General features: G+C 33.5%; 1 protein-coding gene across 2 annotated transcripts in view; it reads left to right on the top strand.

Annotated features, from left to right (window-relative positions):
• LOC130453167 (carbonic anhydrase 2) overlaps positions 1-13,502 on the top strand; it is a 48,454-nt gene extending 34,952 nt beyond the window's left edge. The window contains exons 3-7 of one of the 2 annotated variants that reach the window (XM_056792775.1): positions 5,001-5,192; positions 7,403-7,521; positions 8,579-8,674; positions 10,283-10,504; positions 12,551-13,502. In XM_056792775.1, the coding sequence (XP_056648753.1) occupies positions 5,001-5,192; positions 7,403-7,521; positions 8,579-8,674; positions 10,283-10,504; positions 12,551-12,688 (767 nt within the window). In that variant the 3' untranslated portion in view covers positions 12,689-13,502. The remainder of the gene's footprint in view (positions 1-5,000; positions 5,193-7,402; positions 7,522-8,578; positions 8,675-10,282; positions 10,505-12,550) is intronic. The other variant, XM_056792777.1, reaches the window with a different exon arrangement.
• Positions 13,503-26,327: the final 12,825 nt, after the last annotated feature.

Here is a 26,327-nt window from a genome sequence, read left to right as displayed (position 1 = left end):
AATGCTGTGACATAAAAAATTTTTCTCATACGACCCATCGATTCTGAACTTATATATATTTAAGTTTATTTTCTTTATATTATTATACACTCGAACATCCGTTTTTGACGGAATAAATAATTCTACACTACTATTGAAGGCCAGAGACGGTCCATGTCCAATGGCTAACAATCCGTAACTAACTAACAGTACAATTTAGAAAAAACAAAATTGAATTTTTCGATCGACTCTTTTACAAAAAGGTACTCTTTGTAGGTACTCTATAGATGTTATTGATTAAAAACACAATCAAATATTTCTTGCAGAACTAATGAATAAATGAATGCATGATAGAGCTTATTCCCACTTCCTAAATGATGTAAAGTAAAAAATAATCTTATAGATATTTTTCCTGATAGGTGGATTGGTTGGGGAGGTTCTTTTGCATGGCCACCACGTTCCCCTTACTTGAATACGATGGATTACTTTTTTTGGGTATTTGAAACACTGATAAATACAAGGAACGAAATGATCGATAGGATAAACTTCCATTATGACGCTATAAAGTAGAATCTTGGAATGCTGTTTCAAGTTCAAAGTAACATCATCTGTCTACTTTGAATATTTATTATAATTTATTTTTATTTGGTAAGTTGTAGGCTAACAAACTAGATTTTTCTACATTTCAATTTTTTCCTTATGTAAGTAACACGATGTTCGACAGTATGCAGTTCAATTAGAAATGTTTGATTGTTTTAATATCTCGTATTCCAATAAATAATCACAATTTATGATAATTTTTTTCAGAATATCTTTTTATGGCGAACGGATTCTTAGGCATGTACAACTATTTAAAAATCAACATTTCTCCTAAACCATAAATTTTATCGAGTTAAGCAAAGATTGTCTTTTTATTAAAAAATTCATTAGATTGTACAGGTTGTCCCTATAAAAGTTACTGATTGTTAACTATTGGACATGAGCCGCCTCTGACGTTCAGATAGTAGTATAGAATTATTATATTCCGTCAAACATGGACATACGTAGTATAATATAAGTATAATTTAGAAAATATTCTTAAATATCATTTCTTATTTTGAGGCTTTAGAAGGGTTATTACTGTTAAAAAAAATTTTCAATGTCACAGCATTACTTTCCCGTCATCTACTCACCGAATTTTTTGCTTCAAGTTTCGGAATACCCTGTATAGAGATATAAAAACATCACTAGTAGTTTATCACGTGACTGTGTCATAGTTGAATATCGTAATTTGCACGTGATATTGCGATTAGCGTACTAGTGATAACATAATTAGCGGAGGTAATTCTGCGATTCTTATTTCATAGTTCAATAGATTTGACTATGGGCATAGGCGTACCAAGCAAGTGGTAAAGGTGGGCAGCTTCATGTACTTATTTCCTTTAATTGTAGGTAAAATCATTCTATGACTGATGAATAAAGTTATATTATTATTATTTGAACACAAATACAGAAGCTCCTAATGAAATAGTTTACCAAGGAAGGAAAATAAGGAGTTCTTGTTAACGAAATTTCATCACCAGAGTCGAATACATAAGTTTTAAATAGAGAGCTCCGAGCACAGCATGTTGAAAAGTTTAAGAATAATTTGAGGCTATTCAGAAAATACACTTTTGGGAATTCAATAAAAGAAGTTACTTTCCATTAATTCTGATTAGAAACCAATCTACAAAATAAATGTCCTCTTAAAGTATTGATTGGGATATTTCTTAATTTTTCATTGAGGCTGAAATATAGGCAGTATATATCGCTACAAAGCGAGTTATCATCCAAAAATTGGACAAAAAGGTGATCAAATCAGTTTTTATATCAAATGAATAAAAAAATCATGAAAACTAATCTAAGAACTGTTACAAAGCTCAAAAAACAATCACAAATATCATGAGAACTAACCTAAGAGTTGCTACAAAATCCACCCTATTCGCCGGACCTAGTACCCTTCAATACCCGACTTTTCCGAAAAAATCGTAATAACTGATGTCGAAGCGTATTTCAAGAATTGTTCAGCTCCTCACCACGAATATTAAATTAATTGATTAGAGCATAACTGTAGCAAATGCATTGAAATTCGGAGAGGGTAGAAAAAATGATAAAATCTTTTTCAAACCACAAAATTGTGTATTTCTTATTCGAAAACAACAATCTATTACTATTTCTAATACTATTGATTGTGATTACTAATGATTCATCCTATATAATATGAAATATATGTTTATATGTGAAATTTCTCGCGAATAAATCAATTTTAGAAAATATTTTCATGTCAAGGACTTGTAAACTGAAAAACGTAGAATTCACTATCATCTTAGTTCTTCATTTGAATAAATATGCCTCACCACAAGTCTTAAAAAACTTATAAAAAGAGAAGTACTTGTCTTTGAAAGTTGATGAGGATACAAATATTCTATTTAAGATATATTAAACGAAGTCATTGAAACAAACAATATTTAACTTTCTTAATTAGCGCACTTAATTAGCGTATTCCACATGACAAAAAACACTGATTATGAAAATTAAAACAAACAATAATTCTTTATTTAAAGTAATTAATTCACAATCGTTACTACTGAAGTTGTTTCCCTGCATTTATAATTATAATTAATAACCTTTGAGTTGATATTTTGCATTTATTGATGATTCATTGAAATAATTATGTTTATTTCATTTGATATTGATCGTTCAAGTTATAAGATATACTTTAATACATTTTTTGTTTTGACTTTTTGAGTGATTTCGATACAAGTTTCCTTTTGAATCAAATTTTACTCATATTCTTTCAGTCAAAATTTGTCTTTTTTATTATGATTTATATTGCTTCAATAAATATTTCTTCATTTTGATATGCTACTCAATTCCCGTTGTCTCCATTTTTACTCATCTACCATTATTTTTCTTGATGTTTCTCATAGTACCTCCTAAATCAGTCTTCTGTTTAAACAAAGGGTCACTGTGTATACTTCAATATTTCACGAAACTAGAAGAGTTAGGTATCGCTGCATTTTAAATATCGTCACTGCTATCACAAATTAGATAAGGGAACAAATGATACACCATCGAAATATGAATTTGTTAAGAATGCATGCTTTGTCTCATGCTTTCGGTTCGTTTGTAATTAATTTTCTTCATTTATTTAATATTAGACATATTTGGAGCAGTAATTCCCGGAGTGGTTCAGGTGCACTTCCAGGGATCCACGGGAAGCTCTACAATAGGAATGTACTTGAATTTCCATCGTTAGATCTGATTTTTTTACTAGTCGGTAATATGGTGTGAATGTATCAACTAAATTGCCCAATTGCATTCCTTCCCACATTATGGAAGATCATAGAAAGATCGGTCAAATTGGTTATCAAGAGGCTTCTATCATTTCTGTTTAAAAATAAAATGATTTAAATGATACCTTAACAACAAAAGACAGCTTGTTGATACGACGATGTCTTTTTGCAAACCGATAGAATGTGAAGTGCTCCAAGGCTCAGTACTAGGCCTATATTGTTTCTCCTAGACATCAGTGGTAAAATATGTCTATTTGCAGACGACACTAGCTTCTCTTGGAGCAACCCTGATCTTACGGCACTTCATACTTCAAATCATGGTACGATTCTAATCTTGTCTGACACCGTCATTGACGTAAAATTCTCATGGCTTGTTATGGACAATTGCTTGAAATGGGAGTTACATATTACCGTGTTATCTAAAAAATTAAGTTCATCCTGTTTTGCGCTGAGATCAGTTTCAAAAGAACTGAGCTCATCCACCTATTTAACAGTTTACCCTTCTGGGGTACGTGTGGTGCTACTCAATTTGAGCGAATCTTTAAACTACAAAAGAGAGCTATTATATTTTTACTCTGACTATACATCATGGCTCTCTTCAGGAATTTCTGACTCTTCCTTCCTTATTTATCTTTGAATCCGTTTGCTTAATTCGTAAGCACGCTTCTCTAATTTCAGAAAGGTCATTGCACGGCTATCCATTTAGAAATGCAGAGCACGACCTTTACCTACCTACTTCACGTTCAGAATTAGTGTAGGGCTCTATATTTAATAATAAAACAAAAATGCACAATCACTTGCCAATTGAGATCAAATCGATATCATCTTTTCCCGCATTCAGCAATAATTTGAGAGCATATTTACTGGAAAGTGCCTTCTATTCTGTAAATGACTTCTATTCTAATAATAATATTTAGTTTCGGGCAAACTGCGTACTGGTTTAATTTTTACTGTGGACTTATAATATGCGAATTATTACCTATAATTTTGTTACTCATTGCGGGCTTCTTCTGTATATTGAAATTTTAGTTTATTTAGTTATTTTTAGGTTTGCTTTGAGTTTTTACAAGCTTTTGTCTACAAATTGTAACAATTTTTTGGCAATAAAGTATTTCTCTGTTAAACTAGTAATAAGTATTTTGAAATTGGTTTACGGGGAAAAAAGTTTTGCAGCTTCTAATTTAGAGAGTTAGACGTATGATTGAAGAAGAACCAGATTGCTTGGGAAAATTTGTTACTCTCTTTAAGTGTCATATATGTTTAAAAATTATAAAATAAGAGCACTGGAAACGTTAGAAATGTTGAATAATGGTAAATATCGAATTTTTACGAAAAGTAAAACTCTACTAGTGAAAGCAATTGATACTGAAGATTAATGTACAGTGGCAACAAACTGAATAAATATTTACTTGAAAACTTGAGTTATAAAGGAATTTTGAACATGAATGAAAATCATCCTAAAAATCACCTATATTATTGTTGTTTATAGAATTTCTTCTTTATTGGTGTTTTGATGTTCTATTCCTATGTCTATCTCTAGTTTCTTATTATCTCTGTTCACTATTACGTAATCCATTACGCATATTTTTTCTCTAATCTGGTGTCTATAGAATGTACTAATTTCACGACAAAGTTCGATATATGTGTTATTTTGGAAAGCGTCAATTTTGTATATGATGGAATAGTATGCAGGTTTTTTTGTTTCAGGACCTCATTCTTGGGTATCCAATTTTCCGGATGCTGCTGGTGAACGGCAAAGTCCAATTGACATCTCACCTGTTAATGTAATGAAAATAACTAGCGATGAAAGATTACAATGGAAATACAAACCGGAATCTTCGACTAAATTACAAAATACTGGATCTGCATGGAAAGTGACAGTAAAAGGAAATGGGTCAAGTAAGATTTATTTTTAATTTGATTTAGGAGTATTGCCAATTTTATTTATGCCTGTTATTTGACCTACACATTTATCTATGGCATCTTTCGAAAATATTTTTCACGGTGTGTTGATAAAGTAATGTAATTAGTTAATATTTCGATTTCTCTTTCACGAAACAAATGTATTTTTTGAAATGGGCACCCTTTATGAATTGCAAATACTCTATCAAAAAAATAAACCTGCTCTTTTTGTAGTTAGTATATTTATAAACAAAAATATTTTAAAGAGTAGGTTATTTATTCTCTTATTCAGTTAATATTTGAGTTTTAATCTGAATGGTTCTGAATGGTCTTACAGGCTGCAGCAAAATTCCTGACAAGTTTTGTTACATTTGTGAAGAATTTTTGGTGAAATCACAACTGAAACCACCTTTTGATAATGTGAAAAAGACTTATCTCATGAATTTTGGTGTTGTAATTTAAGTACAAGACAAACAATGGGCTCCCCATAAGAGTCAGATGTAGCATGTCATTGGTTTAACAGAGAAAAGAAGTAATATGCCTTTTGCAGTTCAAATGATATGATGGGAACCCAATAACCATTTTGATGATGACAATTTTATATGACATATACATAACAAATTCCAAAAAAGACAAGTGTCAGATTGGATAACCAAATTTGCAATCTTTCATCAGACCTTTTCCTCACAATGGACACTTACCAGTATCGATGGCGCCTTTGGATTATCAATATATTGTTTTATGTGAAGAATTGAGATTATAACGGACAGGGAGCTCCGAGAAACTGTATATTAACTCCACGTTCTTCTCTTTGATTGCTTAAAAATAATTAGATGATTTGGTACGTGATCTAAGTGACTGATAATTTTTAGTAAAAGAAATGCTACTTTTTGTACATTTCACAATGTGGACAATTTATTATGTGATTTTTTCATAACGATGACTTGAAGCAGAAAATCGAAGTGAAATTTCAAATTTCCATCTATGCCAGTTGCAAATTCAATGACAATGAAAGAAACCTACAAAACTATAGTTTTTTTGCTAAAAGTGGCAGGAATGTGGTGATTTGAAAGTAATCGCAGTTTCAGTAAGACTAAGTGGGTTTACGATCGCTGTTTTATTTGTTTGTAAAAGCGTCGTATATTGCATGAATACTACGTGGGTCAAATTAGGCCGAAAAGGTCCTATGTTCAACCAGGATTTCAAAATGTTAAATACGTCCCTCTTTTAGAATCAAAAATTTCATTTTACCTCCACTTCACATTGAACAAGGACTGATGAATAACTTCGTGGAGGCTATGTATGAAAAAAGTTAAGAAGACACAAGTCTTTCTCTAATTAAGTGGCGCCAAGTTGAAGAAGGGCGATATTGATTGTATAGATTTATAGAAACGCTTACCATGTCGCTTGAAACTCATTAGTCAGTTTCGCGAGAGGATTTTTGGGCAAGAATAAAAGCAAACTAGAAACATTTAGCTAATGAACTTTTAGATTCCTATGAATTTCGTAGCTGCTCAATATAATTGAAACTTCGTATTCTTCATTTCTATTTAGCGCATTTTTATGAAAATTTGAGGTGTCAGTAACAATCAGGGTGAAAGATTCCATCAAGATATCAGAACAATGGAAATTCGGTACCAAGGGCGATGGGATCCAATCCTTTATGTGTAATTACTGCATTTTTTTAAGAGGAAAGAAATGACCTACTCATACAAGAAAAAAATGAAATGGGTCATAAAGAAATATATTGGATTTGTTGAATTTTATTTTTTCCCTGTATAACTGAGGCCTAAGGCCTTTGTTTGCCATTTTGGGTGTTCGCTACAAGCTTACATCCCTGGTCTTAGTTCGCTAAACTACTAATTCTTCCGATAATTATCAATGTTAATCCTAATGATACAATTCTAACGGTGTAGAAATATGGCTTGTATTTAAAAACTCGATTGCATCTGTTTGGTATTTTCAATATATTAATAAAAAAAACATGAATTATTGTTATTATTTCAATAATTTTCAAAACCAAACATTTTTCGAAACCAAAACAAGTCGCTTAGTCGTCTTGGTTCTAAAATAGATTTTGAATTTATTTAGAATCTGTTTTATTGAGAATATAAATCCGGTAAAATGTATTCTAAAATTATGATCATTAATTTCGACCGACTACGCTATTATAGTCTACAGTGTGATCAATCAAATATTTTTTTTAGTTTTGAAAGGTGGACCTCTTCAAGCAGAATACGTTTTGGACCAATTTCATTGTCACTGGGGTGAAACAAATGAGAAGGGATCTGAACATACTATCAACGGTGAACATTTTGCAGCTGAAGTAAGTTTGTGAGAAGGTTTTAGAAATTACTTTTTTCCCCAGGAACAAAATGAGTACCGTTTTATCGGTGCAACTAGCATTTTTTAAGCCAGTAGCACCCTGCGAGACCACGATGCATGGTCGTGGCACGTGCTAGCGGTAAGGTGAATATTTTTTAATCCTCCCCCTAGTAAATATTTATACCATATTCTTCGGCCATACTTCTACAACATTCTAAAGTATTGCTTGCTGCAGCAACAAATCTTCTTTCATTTCTTGGTTACTTTTCTTTTCAAGGCAATTCCTGACATTAGACAACTTCTGTCAAATAATCTTAGTCCTTGTGTATGTTCCGATTGAACTCAAAAAAAGTCAACTGATATTCATGAAAGCTGGCATTTGTTTGTAATTTGGTCCAACTTAAATGTTAGGATAGTTATTGTTTAAATTAATGGTCTCAATAATTAATAATTAGTTATGAACTGATCATCAACGTTGATTGTTGTTATTAATCGTATTTTCCATAAGTCTGGAACAGATGGGGCCTTAAGCGAATTTCTTTACAGAGAACTGTAAATTTTTGTCCTTTGCACCTCATAGATGTCGCCACACTTTAATGTGATATATTTTCTTAGACAACACACTATATATCCTTTTTAATCACTCAGCCACAGCAACGCGTGGCCGGGTCTGCAAGTAGTTTATATATTTTAACTATAGCTCTTCCTTTTTGCTAAAATCTAAACACATTAAAAATATTATATAACAAGTTGCAGAAATAAAAAAATTCAGTTTCTGACTTAATGAACTGATAGATTGTACTACAAATATGTATAATAAGAAAATAATTGTTTACTTTCCTGAATATGACAATGTATCTTCATTTGTTTTGAGTTTTTTTGTATTTATTTGTATAGTAAATCAAAACAACTATTTAGGTGCCTTCTTAATTTGCTTATTCACATTACAGTTATACTTAGTTATTATATTAACCTGTGATTGAAGTTGTTTTTATTTTCATTATTAAATATTAGTTTTTTACTTATATGACTCAACTAAATCCAAAATTTCATTATAGTTACATTTGGTTCATTGGAATTCAACGAAATATTCCAGTATTCAAGAAGCGGCCAATGACCCTGATGGCCTTTGTGTACTGGGAGTGTTTTTTAAGGTGAGTACATTTATCGATCAAATTACAGAAAGAGTAATAAGTTACCAGCAAAAATTACCATTTAAATTAATTTCAGATAAATCGAAAAGTTAACTATTAGCATTATTCCAAATTAGCATACAAGGTGGCTGAAAATCGATCTAAATATGGAGTTCAAGATAATAATTAGTTAAACAGAAACTGGAAAATGTGATAATGAAATTTTATATAAACCTATAAGTTTGAGTGGTTACTAAATTCAAATTTGGCCAGCTTCGTTCAAACTTAAACTCATCTGTCTTAACATAATATTTTAATACTACGAGTTGACACAACCATTTTTAACTTCGTTTTCCTCAACCCAACAACAACTCTCAACATATTCTTACAACTTCATCTCATTTGTGGATTTCGGGGTCAAGAATGATACTTTGTTTTCTAATAAATACGAGGATTGATTCTTAAGTTTTGATATAATATTTATGATTGAATATGGCTTCATTTTTTTTCCAAAATATTACCCATTAAGATCAATACAACTTTTCTTGCGCTTGAACCAATTGTCGAAGCATTTTTTCCATTCCGATTGAGGTACCTCCAAAACAAGTGATTTAGACGCTTCTTCAGGTGTAGAAAAACGTTGATCTCGCAAAGAATGAATCATTGGGTGCCAAACAAGAACTGTACGGCCATCAATTCGTCTGTTCAAAAACGTTTTTGTTTGAACTGATGTCGCCGCGAATAATGATTCCTCTTTTGCGATTATTTTCCCTGATTTTTTGCGAATAATTCTGGCAAACAAATACTTTTGTACCATTCAGTATTGACCGTTCTACGTTGCTCTAATGTCCAAATATTGCGAAAAAACAGACGACATGTTTCGTGCGCGAACATTTTTTCTTGGATTTACCTCATCTTGAAAGTCGCGTAGAGTTGATTGTTGTTTAGTTTCATGTTTATATGCAAAGATCTATGATTCGTCGTCTATCACGATCTTATAGATGTCACGTCCTTCGACACACCGCGATTGAATTTTTTCATCATTTCTTTTTGTTAGAGTTATTATCAAATTATGCGGTATCCTACGCGAACAAATCTTTTTGATAGTCACATTTTCATGCAATAATGAATTTGTGGAGTGGAACTAATGCGCAAGTATGCCTCAAATTCATAGTATGTCGTATTACGATCTTGATATGTGCACAGCATGTAAGTTTTCTGACCCAACAGCCGATTTCAAAAGAGCTTCACGAAATTCATCCTGTAGTAAAGCACTACCACGATTGAATTCGATAAACAAGCGAAACACGGCGACTCGTGATGGTGCTTCATCACCAAAAGTCGAAAGACATAGAAAATCATCATACGAAAAGCTCGCGACCTCGCGTCCTGAGTACGTTAACCATTAAAAATGTCAAACTTTATGATGGCAATGTCAGATTTGACATATTCACATCAGTGTTGCCATATGTCAAAACCGGATCTATGAGTTACGAAATATTATATTTCGTAACTCTAACGATCATTACCAATTATTTTCTCCATGCGAATTTGATCTTGCCGCTAATAAATGTTCCTATCCATCTATTAGTAGTTTTGAGAATCAATAAAGTTTATTTCTAATTACAGGTGGGAAAAAAGAACGATGAACTAGAAAAAGTTACAAAATATCTGGAACAAGTGCAACATAAAAACGATACTGTTATAATACCAGAAGCTATTGATCCTCAACTTTTTCTTCCTAAAGAAAACGCTTACTACACATACCACGGATCTCTTACTACACCTCCTTGTTCGGAATGTGTCGTTTGGATTGTATTCAAAGAACCTTTGGAAGTTTCTGAAGAACAAGTAAGTGTATCATTTAAAATATTAACTTACTCTACACAAGTGATTTAGAGTGCACGAAAGAGAGAAATTTCAAAAAAAAAAATGAAAACAAACATATAAATAACTAAATAAAGATACAAATGACATAAAATCTAAGTATTAAGTATACACAAGAAAACCACAATGAATAACGTGAAAACTTTCTAAAATATAATTGTGGAAATTTTTATATTTAATATAATATTATAGTACTTCAAGAAGCGGCAGAATTAGTTCAAGTACAAGTAAAATTCAACTATTATACTGAACAATTTCAATTTCCCCTGTATACTATCCTTTTTTTAAGCCCATATTTTCATAACGTCTGGCGGTACCTGCAGGTTTTTATGTGAACTATAATGTACACGTAATTATCTGCGGTATATTGATTTCTCTGTTTCTATTTCTACTACTCTCCAATAGATGATGTTACTACATATATTCACTCGCGTTCGAAATATATATTATATTTAATAATATGAATATAATTGAATAATTGTTTCAAGATGTTAAATCTACATTTTATACAAGGGGTTGAGATATAATCTCGACAATTATTATATCAATAGTAAACAAGTAGTTTTTAAATTTGTTTCTCAGTTTTTGCAAGTGGAGCACGTTTTACGTTTGTCAATATCAAGAATTCAACCGATACATTTCTATTATTTCCCAGTTTCCAACAGAATAGGCTGTCTATTTAAAAGTAATTGAAATTTTTATGGGTAGAGTTTATATTAGATATACGAGGTCTGGCTATTAAATAACGAGACTGCGTGTCTAGAGGGCGCCCTATACGGGTAAGGTAAAAAACGAGTAGTGCGTTGGGTATCTAGATATCTTGTCTACGAACGGGTCTTTTTTCTCGTGCCGAAAACCATGTGTGACGGAAAACAGAAGCAACGCTTCAATCTCAAATTTCTCGTCGAAAAAACTCCGACTGAGCACCATAAATTGTTGCAAAAGGCTTATGGGGACAATTTTCTACCTCGTGCGGGTGTTATTGAGTGATGTAAGAGCTTTAGTGAGGGCCGAGAGAGCACTGAAGATGACCAGCGCCCAGGTCGCACAGTGACTGTTACAACTCCTGAAACAGTGACCAAAATCAACCAAATTGTGCGTGCAGATTCGAATGAGCATCCAGATGTTTGCCTAGGCTTTAAACGTCGATAAAGAAACGGTTAGAAAAATTTTACACGAGGAATTACATTACACATGACAAAAGTCTGTGCGAAATTGGTGCCAAAAAATCTGACTCCCGACCAAAAACTCTTGTGTCAACGGGTCTGCTTAGATTTCCTTGAAAAGTTAGAAAAAGTTCTGCGTCGAAAAGGACCCAATTTGAGTGTCGATAAAAGCCGTAAAAAACGGCAGAGCTCCTAAAGGTCCTCACCAAAGAAGTCTTCCAGCACTGCTTTGATCAATGGAAAAAACGTTTGGAAAGGTGTGTGGCGATCTAGAATCTAAAATAATTTTTATAATAAAAACCTTTTTCGTAACCAGTCTCGTTATTTAATAGCCAAACCTCGTAATTATGGTTCTTTTTGTACTTTGTTTGGTTTACATGCATTTGTAAATAAAATGTGGCATCAACATATTGTTATTTAATCAATTGGAAGATTTGATCTGATTCAAAGAAAACAAAACACAGTTTAGCATAAACGAAGGTTATAAGAAACGTTTCCTACCAATGACTACGCAAATGAAAGAGAAGCTAAACACTGTGTACGGAAATTCTGGATAAACATTATGCTAATACTAATCTAACTAAGTCTCGAAACTGCGCCGTCAACCAAACAAAGGTTGCCCATACCTGCGTTATTTTGTTATCTAGTGATTTTACGTACATTTTCAACATATTAAAAGCTATGTAAACTGTATTGAATCAGTGCATATTCACCGAAAACTGATTGTTCATAAGAGGAAATAACATATTTCATTTTTCTCTACATCTTAAGTAGTTTTTAGTACAAGAAATCATTTTCTAGATATGATAGAATATCACTAACCTCTTTTATTCTTCATTTTCAGTTACACGCTTTTAGACAAATTAAGAAATTTAATAAGGAAGATGGTAAATGTTGTGTCGAAGAATGCGATGGATATATAAAGAAGAACTTCAGACCTACAGTACCATTGGGTCTAAGACAGGTGAAAGAATACCGCTAAGCAGAAATTCAATGAAAGTATGGCAACAAAAGAATATTTCACAAATATTTGAAATATAATAAGAGAAGCAGTAAGCTATGCCTACGAGGATATATATGTATAAGTTTTTTGTTGCTTTTACCATCAAGAAACTTCATTATACAACCTTTTTAAAGAAACACTTGTGTTAGCTGGCGAAGATTGTAGATACTTTGTTCTAATTTGGATTGTCAACAATTTTGGATTTCTACGAATCAAACTTTTTAAAATGGATAAAAAAGTAATAAAATTCTAAATTCAAATTACATCCATGTCAAATATATGTGAAATAACTGGTTTGTATTGTAGCACCGTTTTATATTCTAATTTCGACAATAAATATATATACAAAGTGGTCACTCGACTAACATTTTAGATTTGTGATTGAACAAGATTAAAGAACAGAAAAACACTTTGAGATAGATTTGAATAAATCTTTTGTAGTAACTTTGTATAAGTAGAGATCGAATTTTGCTTATTGTAAGCTATTTATGTAACGAAATGTCTAATAGTGCACTTTGCCTTATGTAATATTGATTTTAATCAGAGATGCAATAAATATATTTATATATCATAGAATTATATTTGGAATAAACAATGTCATTTGTGCTTACTTAAATTAACAAGACTGGATTTACAAAATTTTAAATTATTTGTCAAATAGATTTGCATTAATGACGTTGTTGCTATTGATATTAGGGTGAATTATGAATATTTCATGATATTATCACCAAAAATTGTTATCCTTCTTGTGAAGATTATATAGAAAATTAATAATAAAAATATGAGATTATTATATGACTTTTAATTTGTTCCGGATCCGCATATCTCCTGTTAAAAAAATGTTAGAAATGCAATAATAATATTTCTATGTAATACAATCTCAAAAATAAAAAAAAACGGAAAGTCGTACGCTTCAGTTCATAAAAGAAGATACAAGCTGAATTTTGTCAAAATCAATATTTAGTACTCCCTTCCCTGACCCAAATAGCTTCCAATGACTTTTTCATGGATCGAAAAAGTTTCTTTACTCGCCGTTTTTAGGTAGGATTTCGTGGTTGGTGCAGGATTTCTACAACGAACTTTTCTCTTTAATTCATATTATAAATGCTGGATGGGATTTAATTCCGGACTAGGCGCTGGCCAACACTTAGCGGCAATTTTGACATTCTGTAAATTCTGCCATACAGAACCAAAAATATATGGACGGGTATTGCCCTGAATTATGATGAATTGACGGAGGGAATGACGTGATCCCCAAAATTTGTTCGTCGATCCTCCCGCTCCACGGCCACCACTCAATGAAAACCAATTCAGTTTTCTACTACAATTGAGATCCCTTCCCTACTAATCCAGGAACATCCTCCACAAGCCACTTTTTCTTTTATGCAGCATCACGCAAATATTCCTCAAGGTCTTTTGTAGGATCCTCCTCTTCTATCGCTACCATGCAAACACACTTTGCTTTCGTTTGAGAAGATAAAGGAGCCCCATTGTTCTGTATTCTAATAAACGTGTTCTTTGGTAACTCGTAAATAGGCTGCTTGGTGGGCTGAGAATAATTTGGGTGAGTATCTGGATTTTTTGACTGCCTAAAGTCTTCTTCTTACTGTACAGCCATTCCTCTCATTTCTTTGAGCTCTTGTTGGTAATCTCTTTTCGATGTGCATATTTTTCTTCCGGAACTGTGTCTTCGAGAGAATGAGGAAGAATTTGGTGAATTAAAGAAAAATTATGATAGGGGAGTTTGCTGGAGTGCGCCGTGATATATGAATTGCTCCTCTGGAGGGCTGGGGTTGTGATGGTTGCTAGGGGATGTGTTTACTTATTTTTTTGGAGGAGGAAAAGCGGAAATTTAGGATTTTTTGCTAGAAGAAAATGAAAAGAGAGCTTGCAAGTAAAAACGGCTCTTTTCATTTTGAGGTTTCGGCAGAAAACCTGCAACAACGACGATTGACGAAGTGTGTAGAGTTTTATCTGATGGATATGTGAGAATTATCAAGAAAGAATGAGAAATACCAGTCTCTTGGTAACGATGGTAAACTATGGAAACAACAGACTGACTCATGTTCAGCACATTATCCACTTCTCGCTGACTTTGGCCTTGTTGCAATAGAATTCTTGTTTTTTGTTAACACAGATGTGTATTGGTTTACGCTTGATGGCTAACTGATAGTGGTGGGTCAGATATATAATCTTTTATAAGAGTCAGTTATCCCTAGTTAGAACTTTTGTCATAAAAATGTTGGTTACCAATCTTAACATCAGCTATTTGTAGTGACCGGTCGAAAACAAAAAAGCTCTTGTCTCTTGTTAGAATCTTTCAAGCAACGATATATTCCATTTGAACCTGCGCAGAATAGGGAATTAACCAAAATCACAGAGAAAAATGCATCTATATCTGCTGCGATAGCTAACAAGCCCTCGAGTCTCTTGGAACTAAATATGTCCATTTTGTGTGGGCTCCTTGATGCGAGAATGTCCAAAAAAATGAAATGAAAGAGGAGAATACCGTTTTCTGAACAGGTATCTAGAAACCACTGGCATGTGAAAAACCAAAACTCTCTTTGAAGGGGATCCAAGGTATTGGCATGGCATGGTATTGTATACAGCAAAGTATCTCAAGCATCACGCTCAATGTCCGAGTATAAAGGCGAGAAGGAAATTCTAGTGTTCAACCACGCTCTTCTTCGGTGTGCTCGAGGGGATACCTTAGAAAAAAGTGCGAAATCAAGGAGACATATATCTATAGACTTATTCGCTAAGCACTCGAAGTAAATTATAATTTGTACTCCTCGCTGAGTGCCCCGAGAAATTGATTCCAATTCCTATTTATCGATTAGCAATATAAATGAAGGACCAATCCCATTATATAATACTTTAGTTTCTAAACAAGGAGATTTTCCAGCGTGTTGGTTATGTTTTTGTAATTTAGCGATACTGAAATATATGGAGGCAACTATATAAATGAGTTGTTTAGAAACACCTATTCGAATTTCCGAAACTCAAACAGAAATTCCAGCAGAAAATATATTATAAGCAAGTTAAAACGTTAAACTAACCAATTAATTCATTTAGTTAGACACAACAAAGGAAACAACCTACTTTAATAAAACAATTTAAATATTCACGTGAAGCGCTTCAAGATAAGACGCCTGTATAAAATCTTCGAGGCGTCTGAAGGAAATTACATTTTCGCTGCGACCCTCGGTAATGCAATTTCCATCACTTGATGGCTTACGCCTCAGTCTTCGCGATCCTGATACACTTTCTAGGAAATAGAAATCTGCATTTCGAGATTTCGTTTTTATACAATAGATAACCTACTCCGAAGTTGAAGTTATTGCTGCAGCGGGTCATGAAGTTATCTCCAAAATCCACGGTCTAAAAAAATTGCAAAAATAAATGCAAGAGAAAACGAAAATGAATTTTAAAATAATAGAAATTGAATATAAAAATATATTTTATGACTATATTACATACATGCTTTTCGTGTGATTTCCTGACAGGCAAATGTGTTGTCAAAGCTTCCGGTATATCCTGGAAGGCGCATATCACGAAGAAAAATGCTTTATTTAAAAAAAATATTCACAATTTTTAGAAAGTGTTTTGATGACTTCAGTAATCTGACGCAGAGCATTTTTAGTTGTTTTCTTCTTCATATTCTTTGTTCAATTATTATTATCTCCTTTTCGATGGTTTTTAGAGAGAAAAAGGTTAAAATAGATCTGAACGATCAGATTAAACCCCATACTCACTTTATAATTTTTGTATGGAAGTTCCTTGAGCCCTCTTTATCTATAGAGTTATTCATCTGGTGCTAGACTGCTTAAGGTGATCTTTACCTTTCCAGCAAATAACGAAGATTCATCTTCATTCAATCCTGCATAATTGTTAACCATCTGTACCAGGCGATTTGTACGGTAGTAGTCTATTGTTCATTCCAACCCCTATATTGTGATTTTTTTAGCAATGTTTAAGACCTCCTTGGTGTTGTTAGTTCATCAGAAGTAATGTAGATAAAGTGCTTCAAATTTCTACTATACTTAGTAGTTAGTTGTTTAAATACGCTACGAATAATTATAATGAGTTGACAAATGATTATTTATTAATTTCCAATTCATGAGAACTGGTTTCAGAAGTGCTGTTAGTACCATCGACAACGACCACACGCTCAGTGATAATAGAACAAAAGAATACAAGCCTCTATTCGCACTAGTTTTTGAGATAGCATCAAAATGTATGCAGAAACTCTGGCCACCGTTTATAAAGAGACTAGGTACATGGAACCCCAGAATTTGTCACAAGCAGAGAAATTGAAATGGAACAAAGCAGGTCTAAAAGTAAATGTAGAATATCTGAGCCATCGAAGATTTACTGACGAAATTGTACTAATTACAAACAGCCCTGGAAAATTAGTACTTCTCCTAAATAATAGAACGTTCGATGAGTTGATATTGCCATCACGTAAATCTGTAAATCCTGAAAATTGAATCTTGAGTTCATAAAGAAGCTCCACGCTAGACAAAACAAATATATATCGTCATCGTGACTTTACTCTGAGAGTATTTATTGTGAGAGATCCCCTGGCCATATTTTCTTCAATCTTCTCTTTGCTAGGACCTGGTTGAATAGATTACTAATTACTTCATTGTTCTTGTCATTGGGTCTATTTTTGTATCCCGTGGAAGAGTTCTTTATTACATCTTTGATTAGTTGGATGTTCAGATCGTTATGAATTGTTTGGTTAGTTAGGTACAGGGGGCTTCACTCAACATACGGAATGTTTTGGATTGGAATGTTTGGAGTATCTTTGTATTTGAAGGCTTACTGCAGCCCCATAGTTCTATTCCATACTACCAGATTGGTATGAGTATATATTTGTAGATTAATGAGCTATTTTCAAGTCTTAGTTAAGTCCTTTTGTTCAGTAGCCAGTGAATATTTTTTAATTTCAACTCTAACTGTTTTCTCTTGTTTTTGTTTTGTGTTTTCCATGTAGGTTTTCCGTACAAATGCAACCTCAAGTACTTTTAACGGAATGGTGATATTATTGATGAACAGTTGTGGAGAAACAAATTTTCTTGTTGTAATTATTATTTGCTCTGATTTACTGGCATTGACGATAATTTTCCACTGAGGAGCCAGTTTTGTTTTGTACTTTTTCTGCAGCTACAGTTGAGTCTACAGTTATTGCAATAATTGCCGAGTCGTCTGTAAAGGTTACTAGGAAGTTTATGGAACGTCTGCTGTGAATATCAGGTACAGAAATGGGTGTAGTACGCTACCCTGAGGTACTCCAGATCCTATCGTATGGTAATTTGAGTATATATCTATGTTTCTTTAAGTTTGTAGAGGAGACCATGATGCCAAACTCTGTCGAACGCCTGTTGTATATCGAGAAATACTCCAGCACACACTTTTTTCTTCTAGGGTTGTTTTAATTATGTTAACTATTCTGTGGCATTGTTGAATTGTGGAGTGTTCCCATCTGAAACCGAATTGGTGCTGTTGTATGAGTTCGTTTATGGGAACAACTGTTTGGATTTTCTAGTACTTTTGATAATATCGGAAGATAGAGCGATATGAACTAGCTTCTGTTGCGGGTTTGCTAGGTTTTGGAATCGTAATAACCTATGCGTACTTCTATTATATTGGATAGTATCGGAGGCGTAATATACTATTGCAGATTACTGTTAACAGCCCCACTGTTTTTCATGGTAGCTCCTGTAGTAGTTCCCCTGTTATTGGATCATACCCAGGAGCTTTCTTGGGATTTAGAAATGTTATTTGTTGTTGAACCTCTGACGGGGTAATGTCATCAATGGTAGAGGTATTTGGCATGGTGATTCAAGATAACTTTTTATATTTTCATCGTTATTATTATTTGGAGCCGAGAATAAATTTGATTCGTGTTCTGCAAAAACTGTGGCTTTTTCTAAGTTTGTATGAGCCCATGTGATATCTGATTTAAGTATTGGTGAATTGCTTATTGTGATAATGAGCACGGCATCTACCACGAACGACCAATAAGCAATAACAGACAGGCGTAAAGACAGATGTAAGAGGGAATCATTATATCAGGAAAAAAGCAAGAAAGAATTGGTATTAAACTACTAAATAACGCAATGCAGCCATGGAAGAGAGTCAATTTTTTAAATGAATTACTTTGAATTTCATTTATATTCCACTTAGTGGATTCTGATATGTTCAAATTTATTTCAGTTGTTGATTAAAATCAATTCATTACATCTTGATTCTATTCATGCCTAATTGAACTGTACTGATTGGATTTTTGTAAAACCCATGAAATTATTCCCTAATTAAACTAATTGGCTAAATTGCCATTGGCAATTTTATACCTTAGGAATAATTATTCTTTAATTAAAGATGGTTAATTGGAAATTAACGTCCAGTTATTAAGATAAATAAGTGACTTGAAATAAATTCAATACAATGTGAAAAAAATTATTTAGCTCGTTATAAAATGTTTTTATTTATTCAGCTTACATTCGTCAACATCGTTTCGTCCTACTTATATTTTATACCAGAGGCAGGAACTTAAAATTGCAACAAAACTAGCTCAACGAAGAAGGTACAACATAAGAGAACGACGTTTCCCGATAGGATTATGTTCGAAACGAGGCTCATCTCCAGCTTGATGAAAATCCCGTGTGCTCGTTAGAGATTGATCTCCTGCTGCTAGGCAACAACAACGGAATGAAAATTAAAAACATTTCTTTGATGTAGCGATTCCAAGACGTCACTTTAATTAGGTCGTCATCAAATAAACTACGATAAATATCGCGAAATAAATTGATGGCGTTGAGCACAGTATCACTTTTATGATTAACTTAATACATTATTAGAATAAAATGTTTAACATTAGAATCTTCCTAAATCGCCATGTGGTTCAACCAGAATGTTATTATTTATGATCATTAGCTGATATAAAATAAAAGTAAATATAATAAAATAAAAATAAGAGTTTGTACAAAGAAAATCTTTGACCACTAATCCATTTTTTCAACTCCGGGAACAGAAAATAATCTGGCGAATGCGGTGAATAAGGTAGCAATTCAAACTTGAATTACTTAATTTTGGCCATTGCAATAACGGATGTGTGAGCTGGTGCATTGACTCAATGAAACAACACTTTCTTCTTATCCAAAAGCGGCCGTTTTTGTTTGATTTCTTCGCTCAAACGTTGTAATAAGTTCGCATAATACTCGCCGTTGATAGTTTTTCCTTTTTCGGAATGCAAATTATCCCAAGCGCATCCCAGAAAACCGATGCCGTGGCATTGGCTGCAGATGGAATGGTCTTTTTCATTTTTGGAAATGCCTTCGAGACGCTACTTTTGTTCTATTGTGAGTAAATGAATTTTGCGTATAGCTTTCTCATTTTCAGTTAATATGCGATGTAGTGCACTTACTACTTATGGATTTTCTTCAACATTTTTGGAGTCGTCACCTCATTTGGCCAACAACTATGATGCTGGTCTTACGGCCTGCAACTATCACCATCGCTAGCTTAGGCCCAGTACTTAAGGACCCATTCTCGTTCGCTTGGAGACAGCCAAATTTCTTAAAAAATTTATAGTCAAAATAGTTTAAAAAGTGAATCAATTTAATTTTTTTTGCCGCAGTAATACGTTTGGAAGAAGTTTTCGGCATGCTGTTAAGAGCGGAAAGATGAATGTTTCAAAGACTTATAAAGAACATTTAGAAGGTATTCTTAAAGACATGAGTTATGATAACGATGTTTTCGCGGAGATTCTTTTGTAACACCAAAATTACAATATGAAAATAGATTTCGTTCTAGAGGATATCAAGAGTAAAAAAATCCAGCTCTACAATTCTGACAACTGAAATGATCAGCAAGATTATGGAAAACTATGATAGAAACTCACTTCATGGCTTACAGAAAAAGTTCTTCTGTCGAGCTTGGATAACATGGCAACGAAGCAACCTCATGCCTTTTAGATATTTTCAAATACGAAGTCGAAATGTATGTCCAACATACTCTATCATTCTCTATTGAATAAAAGACAATATTTTACATATATCGAAAAAAAAATTGCATTCAAATGGTTAATTCGAAAAAGATTGTCCAGACAATATGTTAAAGAAACGAACATCGAATATTAGAATGAATCGATTTCACTTAACTCTAAACCCGTATTGGAAGAGTACAGGAATTTGGTACAAAAATTGTCCAATAGGGGATAACCGGTTTAGTGAATGGACACGTATAGGGGCGCAGAGTACTGGGTTTGATGTCAAGAAGGCCTAAATAACCAATAATTCCAATCGCTCGTCCTCTGCTGTAAATAAATGGACAAATCTTGATCCAATTTATGAGAAATTATTGAAATAACTTGTCATTCTTCAACTGAGTGCTTCAGTCAATACCTAAGGTAGTAAATATCGTTAAAAAAACTACCAAAAAATAAAATAAGCTCTAATAAATGCGTATTATGAAAATTCAAAGATGTAGCTTTTATAACTAGTCGAATCGCAGCCACTTAAAGCGTGTAATGTTTGCAAAATACGACAAATATTTTCGCAACGGCATTGAGTAGCGAAATAACATCCTGTAATTTGATCGTCGAAACATAGACGTTAACGACAACAAAAATAAATTCCTAGGATGAAAGCATCCGTATCAGGGTTGAGGATTATGATGTGAGCAATTTAACATTTCTCTTCATCGTATATGTGACAAAATATCTTTATATAAGCTTCTAAATTAGATGAATACTAGTATTTCATGCGGTTAATGCGTTCAAATTACATATTTTGGAGGTACCTCAATTGGTTCAAACGCATGCAAACGTGTATCGATCTTAATGAAGGATACTTTGAAATACAATAAAGCCATATCCGATCATAAATATTTGTTTATAATAAACTTAAGTAGCAATCCTTGTAATAATAATCCAACGTTAGAAGAAAAAATCATAAAAACACTGTATATCCAACGTCAATTTTGAACATCCAATAGAAAAGAATTAGTCATCTAAACTATATTGGGTAGTGACCAAAATACCTAATGACCTGGAAAACGAAGTTGTAGCAATTGCGAGTTGAACAAATTAAAAAAAAAAGAATCCTTTTGTCCCTTTTACGTCAGTAGATAATTTTCAGTGTGTCTGGCAGAGAAAATGACATAGAAAACATCTTATCCAATAAATCAAGGGCTTTGTTTTTCCGCACGTCCAGTTCCAATTTCTCCATCGATGCTTCCGGTGACGGCAATCTCCAGTTTGGCTCCGTGATCGGCCTCCAGAGGACCATGAGATATATTCTAGAAATACTATTTCAGACAACGAGGTTTCTGACGATGTCTCGAAGTAGAATAAAGGAGAAGAGTTATATTTAAAGCAATCTCGAAGATTTACGAGTTTAACAAATGTTTCAAATAAAACGACAAACTCAACATCATTACTAATAATGTTATTATACATGGGATATTTTAGGATTACGAAAAAAGTTTTATCATTATTATTTTCTGAACATTATTAAGGAGGAAATAATTTTTCACGGTGGATTTTACTGTATTGCAAAGTATTGATGCGTTTGTAGCTGATCATTATTATCTATGTACTTTGAGACTAGTTTGAGGGTTCAATAAAATGTAGTGCGTCGTATATGTCTACAGATATTTTTATTTTGAAACTGCTTGTACTTCTACATTTTCTTGCATATACAGTAAATGCGAGTTTTCTTACATTTTCTGTTGAAGCACTTTCAATTTTTAGAAGAACTTTTCATCTTTTCCAATTTTTTTAATTTTAAACTCTATTGAAAAGCTGGTAGCGTTCAGCTTTATTTCGAATGAAGTTGCCGGTTGAGGACTCAAAATAATACTGTCTAAGAGTTTTTTGTAGTGCCAACGCTCACTTTAATATCAATTGTTCACTTTATTTGAATACCAGTTGAATATACTTGAGGTCTAATACCAATTCCTGAGGATGTCTCCAGCCGAGGGAGCTACAACTTTGAAAAACTGATATTTCCAAAATTGTCATTTTTTTATCAACGTGAGAATTTAATCATTCCATTTTTTAAATTAGTTATCGATCAAATTTGCTGAAGGTATGATATATTTATTTACTAATAAGCCTTAAAAGCATGGAATCTTATTCGTTTATCAATCTACGAGTGCGCGTTTATGAGCCGTTCGCTCTGTGCATATACCTCCTGTCCGATGTCCGATGTCTTTGGAAAAACTAATTAGGCACCTTGGCTTAAATCTTTTAACGTACTGTGCAATCTCTTACGTGAAAGTACTGGAGTTTCACCTATTGCGTAGTCCACCGCTTTTACTCCATGCACAAGTGGCATTTGTAGATCATCTGTGATACCCTATAGCATGGAGATGATAATCGAATTTGGTGAAAATGCTAGTCACTAGTTGTAAGTGGAGCAAGCGGAAGGCCTATCTATGTGTACCTTAGTTTATCACACCAGGTATTTCCACCTACATCCGTAGAAACTGTTAGGTGTTAGCTACAAATTGGGATGCAACAAGAATGGAAATTCGGTTCATTGTGGATTTCACTGATATCACTCGGGCGAGCGAATCAACCTCGTAGTTGCGCTATTTGACCGAGTGACCAGACATCATCTACAAGAGTTTTTTACTCCAGTATAAACCTAGAGAACATAATTTAAGGCGTTTAGAACAGCTCTTATGTTTGATTAGATCCAAATTGCTTTCTTTCTATGCTGCAGGCATAAATATCAACCGGTAAAAGTGGTTAGCGTGCTTCACAAGATAATAAGTATGCTTATTGTGGGATGTCATCCTAAAAACCTGTTCTAACCCTGTCTTTATCCAGGGACACATGTGTACCAGACGTATATTATTTAGTATTGCGCATCCGTGCTTCTGATAGTAATGTATGGCTTCAAGCCCTTATTATTGTAGATCGTGGACGCCGTTTAGCTACTGCCATTAAAATGATATTCACCTACAGCTTATGTAGATGTTTTTGCATTACCAGCATATTCAGCCTGCAAGCAATTAAAGATATACAGCTTACATACTATTTTCATAGCTTCGATTCTATCCTGAGATCCAAAGACGGAAGATTCAGTAAGACCTGAAGGATCCTTGCTTGGTCCATATGTAATGAACCTGTGATACCAAGACACGCGAGAAGCTGAGCTCTGTACCGTTGCACTACTTTTTCCATTCAGGAGCAACCCACGAAGGTTCCTTATGTGAGAAGAGGTTTAATAACCGACGTGTATATCCACTAAAGATAAAGTGCTAATATAGCGCCTTCTAATAAAAAGAAAGTGGATGGTTCTTTTAGGGTTTACCTTAAAAATAGAACCATAAGAGTACAAGTCAAAAGACTTTTGATATGGGACCTCGAAGAAGAGCAGCGGCCTTTTCCAAAATAACCAAATCGTCATCATTCAGATTTGAAGTTGAATAGTCAACGATTAGACACTACAGGACAGTCTATAGAACCTCGTGAGCAAACTTTGATAACCGCTGTCTCGACAACTTTTCTAGTTAAATCGCACTGACTGAGCATTACCCCTATCCATCTTATTAGACATAACTCAGTGCCACATTTTTGGTGTGTACGGCAAAATGAGTTTTGTTAAATGCTTCTCTAATGTCAATAAATGACGATAGACCAGCCTTTCCATTAGCTAAGGGCCCCGCAACCATTCTAGTTTGAGAAATTGAATAAGCTGATCAAATGGAAGGGCGATTTTATAGCACCACAATGTTGGGGGTTCTATGGAGTTCTGTTTTCAACCTATTTTAGTCGCCGTATGTACAAAGTGAGCGAATCACGTTTTGTTATTGTTAATAGTTAATAGCAAGGACAAAATGAATGTTACTGGTTATAGTGTAGTAGACAGACATCTTCCGTTCTCCATTTCTAACATCGGACTTAACTTCTGTCGTCAGAGTTCGAATTGCACTGTGGACAAACGTTCTAAGACCCTAGATCTGAAATAATCGAAAAGATGTCTTTTTTATTTTACCAATTGGACCTTTCATGAAGCGGAACCGAGTTTAGGAGAGTTAATGGTTTGCTAACTGGACACTGTTCAGGGCATTACCACCTTAACAGAAACGGTAAAATTCACGACAGCTCTTGTTGTTTTTGCATGAAAAAAAAGTAAATAACCGAGCAGCTCCGATGTGAATGCGATGCTGTTCAGCTACGATACTGACATTCACTGTTCTTAAAACCAGAGGAGGTAAGCCCCAGGTAGGTAGCTGACTTTGAAGAATCGTTTTTACCTGATTGGTAAATAGCAACCCATTCAATACATCAAAGTGTAAGTAAAGTCGATCCTTAGACTTCATATACTAGCTCATATAAATCTAAAACAAAATAATTAACCGAAATACGAAATTAAGAGATCCGCGGAACATAATTAGAAATATGGTGAATTCAAAATACACTTCGACTGGTATCTCATGACTTGAAAACGAAATTAGATATACGAAACCACAGTCTTGTTTTCTTTCATTAAATTAAATTGGAAGCTTTCATAATGAGAATATCGTTGTCTTTTCAAGTAATGTTTCCAAGCATAGTTTATGAGAACGAAAAGAGATTCTCTTTGCAATCAGGTGATAAGCATTGACACGGTATAAAATACTAACAAAACGTTAAAGTAATTGAAAGTTCTTATTAGAAAGTAAGATGTCGCTAACGTTTCTGTAATCACCGTGGAAAATGTATTCTTTGTTGCGGAAAATAAGTATTCACGGTTCGGTGCGCACGAACCTTTTGTAATTGGCTACCAGAAAAGGAAAGACTGGAAAACTTCTAGGTATGAGTTTTTCCTGGAAAATGAAATTATGTTTGCTATTTTTCAAATGGAAACGTCTCGAAACGTAAATCAAAACGTGAAATTTACGTATAAAATCGAGAATTTATAGAGAAGAGAAAAATATTGTTTTTAACAATTGATCTTGATGGGTGGGATGAATTTAAATGCACAGTATATTCTCGTACCTTCAATTTATTGATGTTTTGAAAAATTTGAAAATGAGGAAGTTATATTAAAACACACAGACATTTATTGAAACGTAATCGCTACAAATATTGTTGTTATTATTATGAGCAACTTCAAATTTGATGTGTGTATGATATGATTCAATTATCCCGATTTTTTTCGTCTAAATTGCAGATACTGGAACAAGGATGACTGAAGGTCATACTCAATACTATCAGAAAATAAATGTTTGCTTTTGCTATATTTAATGACATAATTATAATTCCTCATTTACTGAAGGAGATCGTACAGGAAAATGTTATTTGCAATTCTGCCGATAGAAGTTATACCAGCTCTTCCAAATATGTTTCCAACCGCAAAGTAAGTGACCAGATGAAAATACATGGTTGAAACAAAGCTGTGCATCTCCACATTAATCCAACAAGAAAAGTTTAGGATCTCAATTATTTTTGTTTGTTATTTGAATATCTAGAATATTTTGTTTTGTCTACAAGTCCTTTTTCAGCAAGAGAACGGACATTCACATGCTTCAGGTTGAATGGAGATTCACCAAGTCCGTAAAGTTAATGCTGTATCCACCTCGGTCATCATATTACAATTCAATTGCTAATGAATGG

Source organism: Diorhabda sublineata, chromosome 2 (assembly GCF_026230105.1).
Source record: "Diorhabda sublineata isolate icDioSubl1.1 chromosome 2, icDioSubl1.1, whole genome shotgun sequence".
Lineage (NCBI taxonomy): Eukaryota > Metazoa > Arthropoda > Insecta > Coleoptera > Chrysomelidae > Diorhabda > Diorhabda sublineata.
Note: the sequence above shows the minus strand (reverse complement) of the source record. Positions and strands in the feature narration are given on the sequence as shown.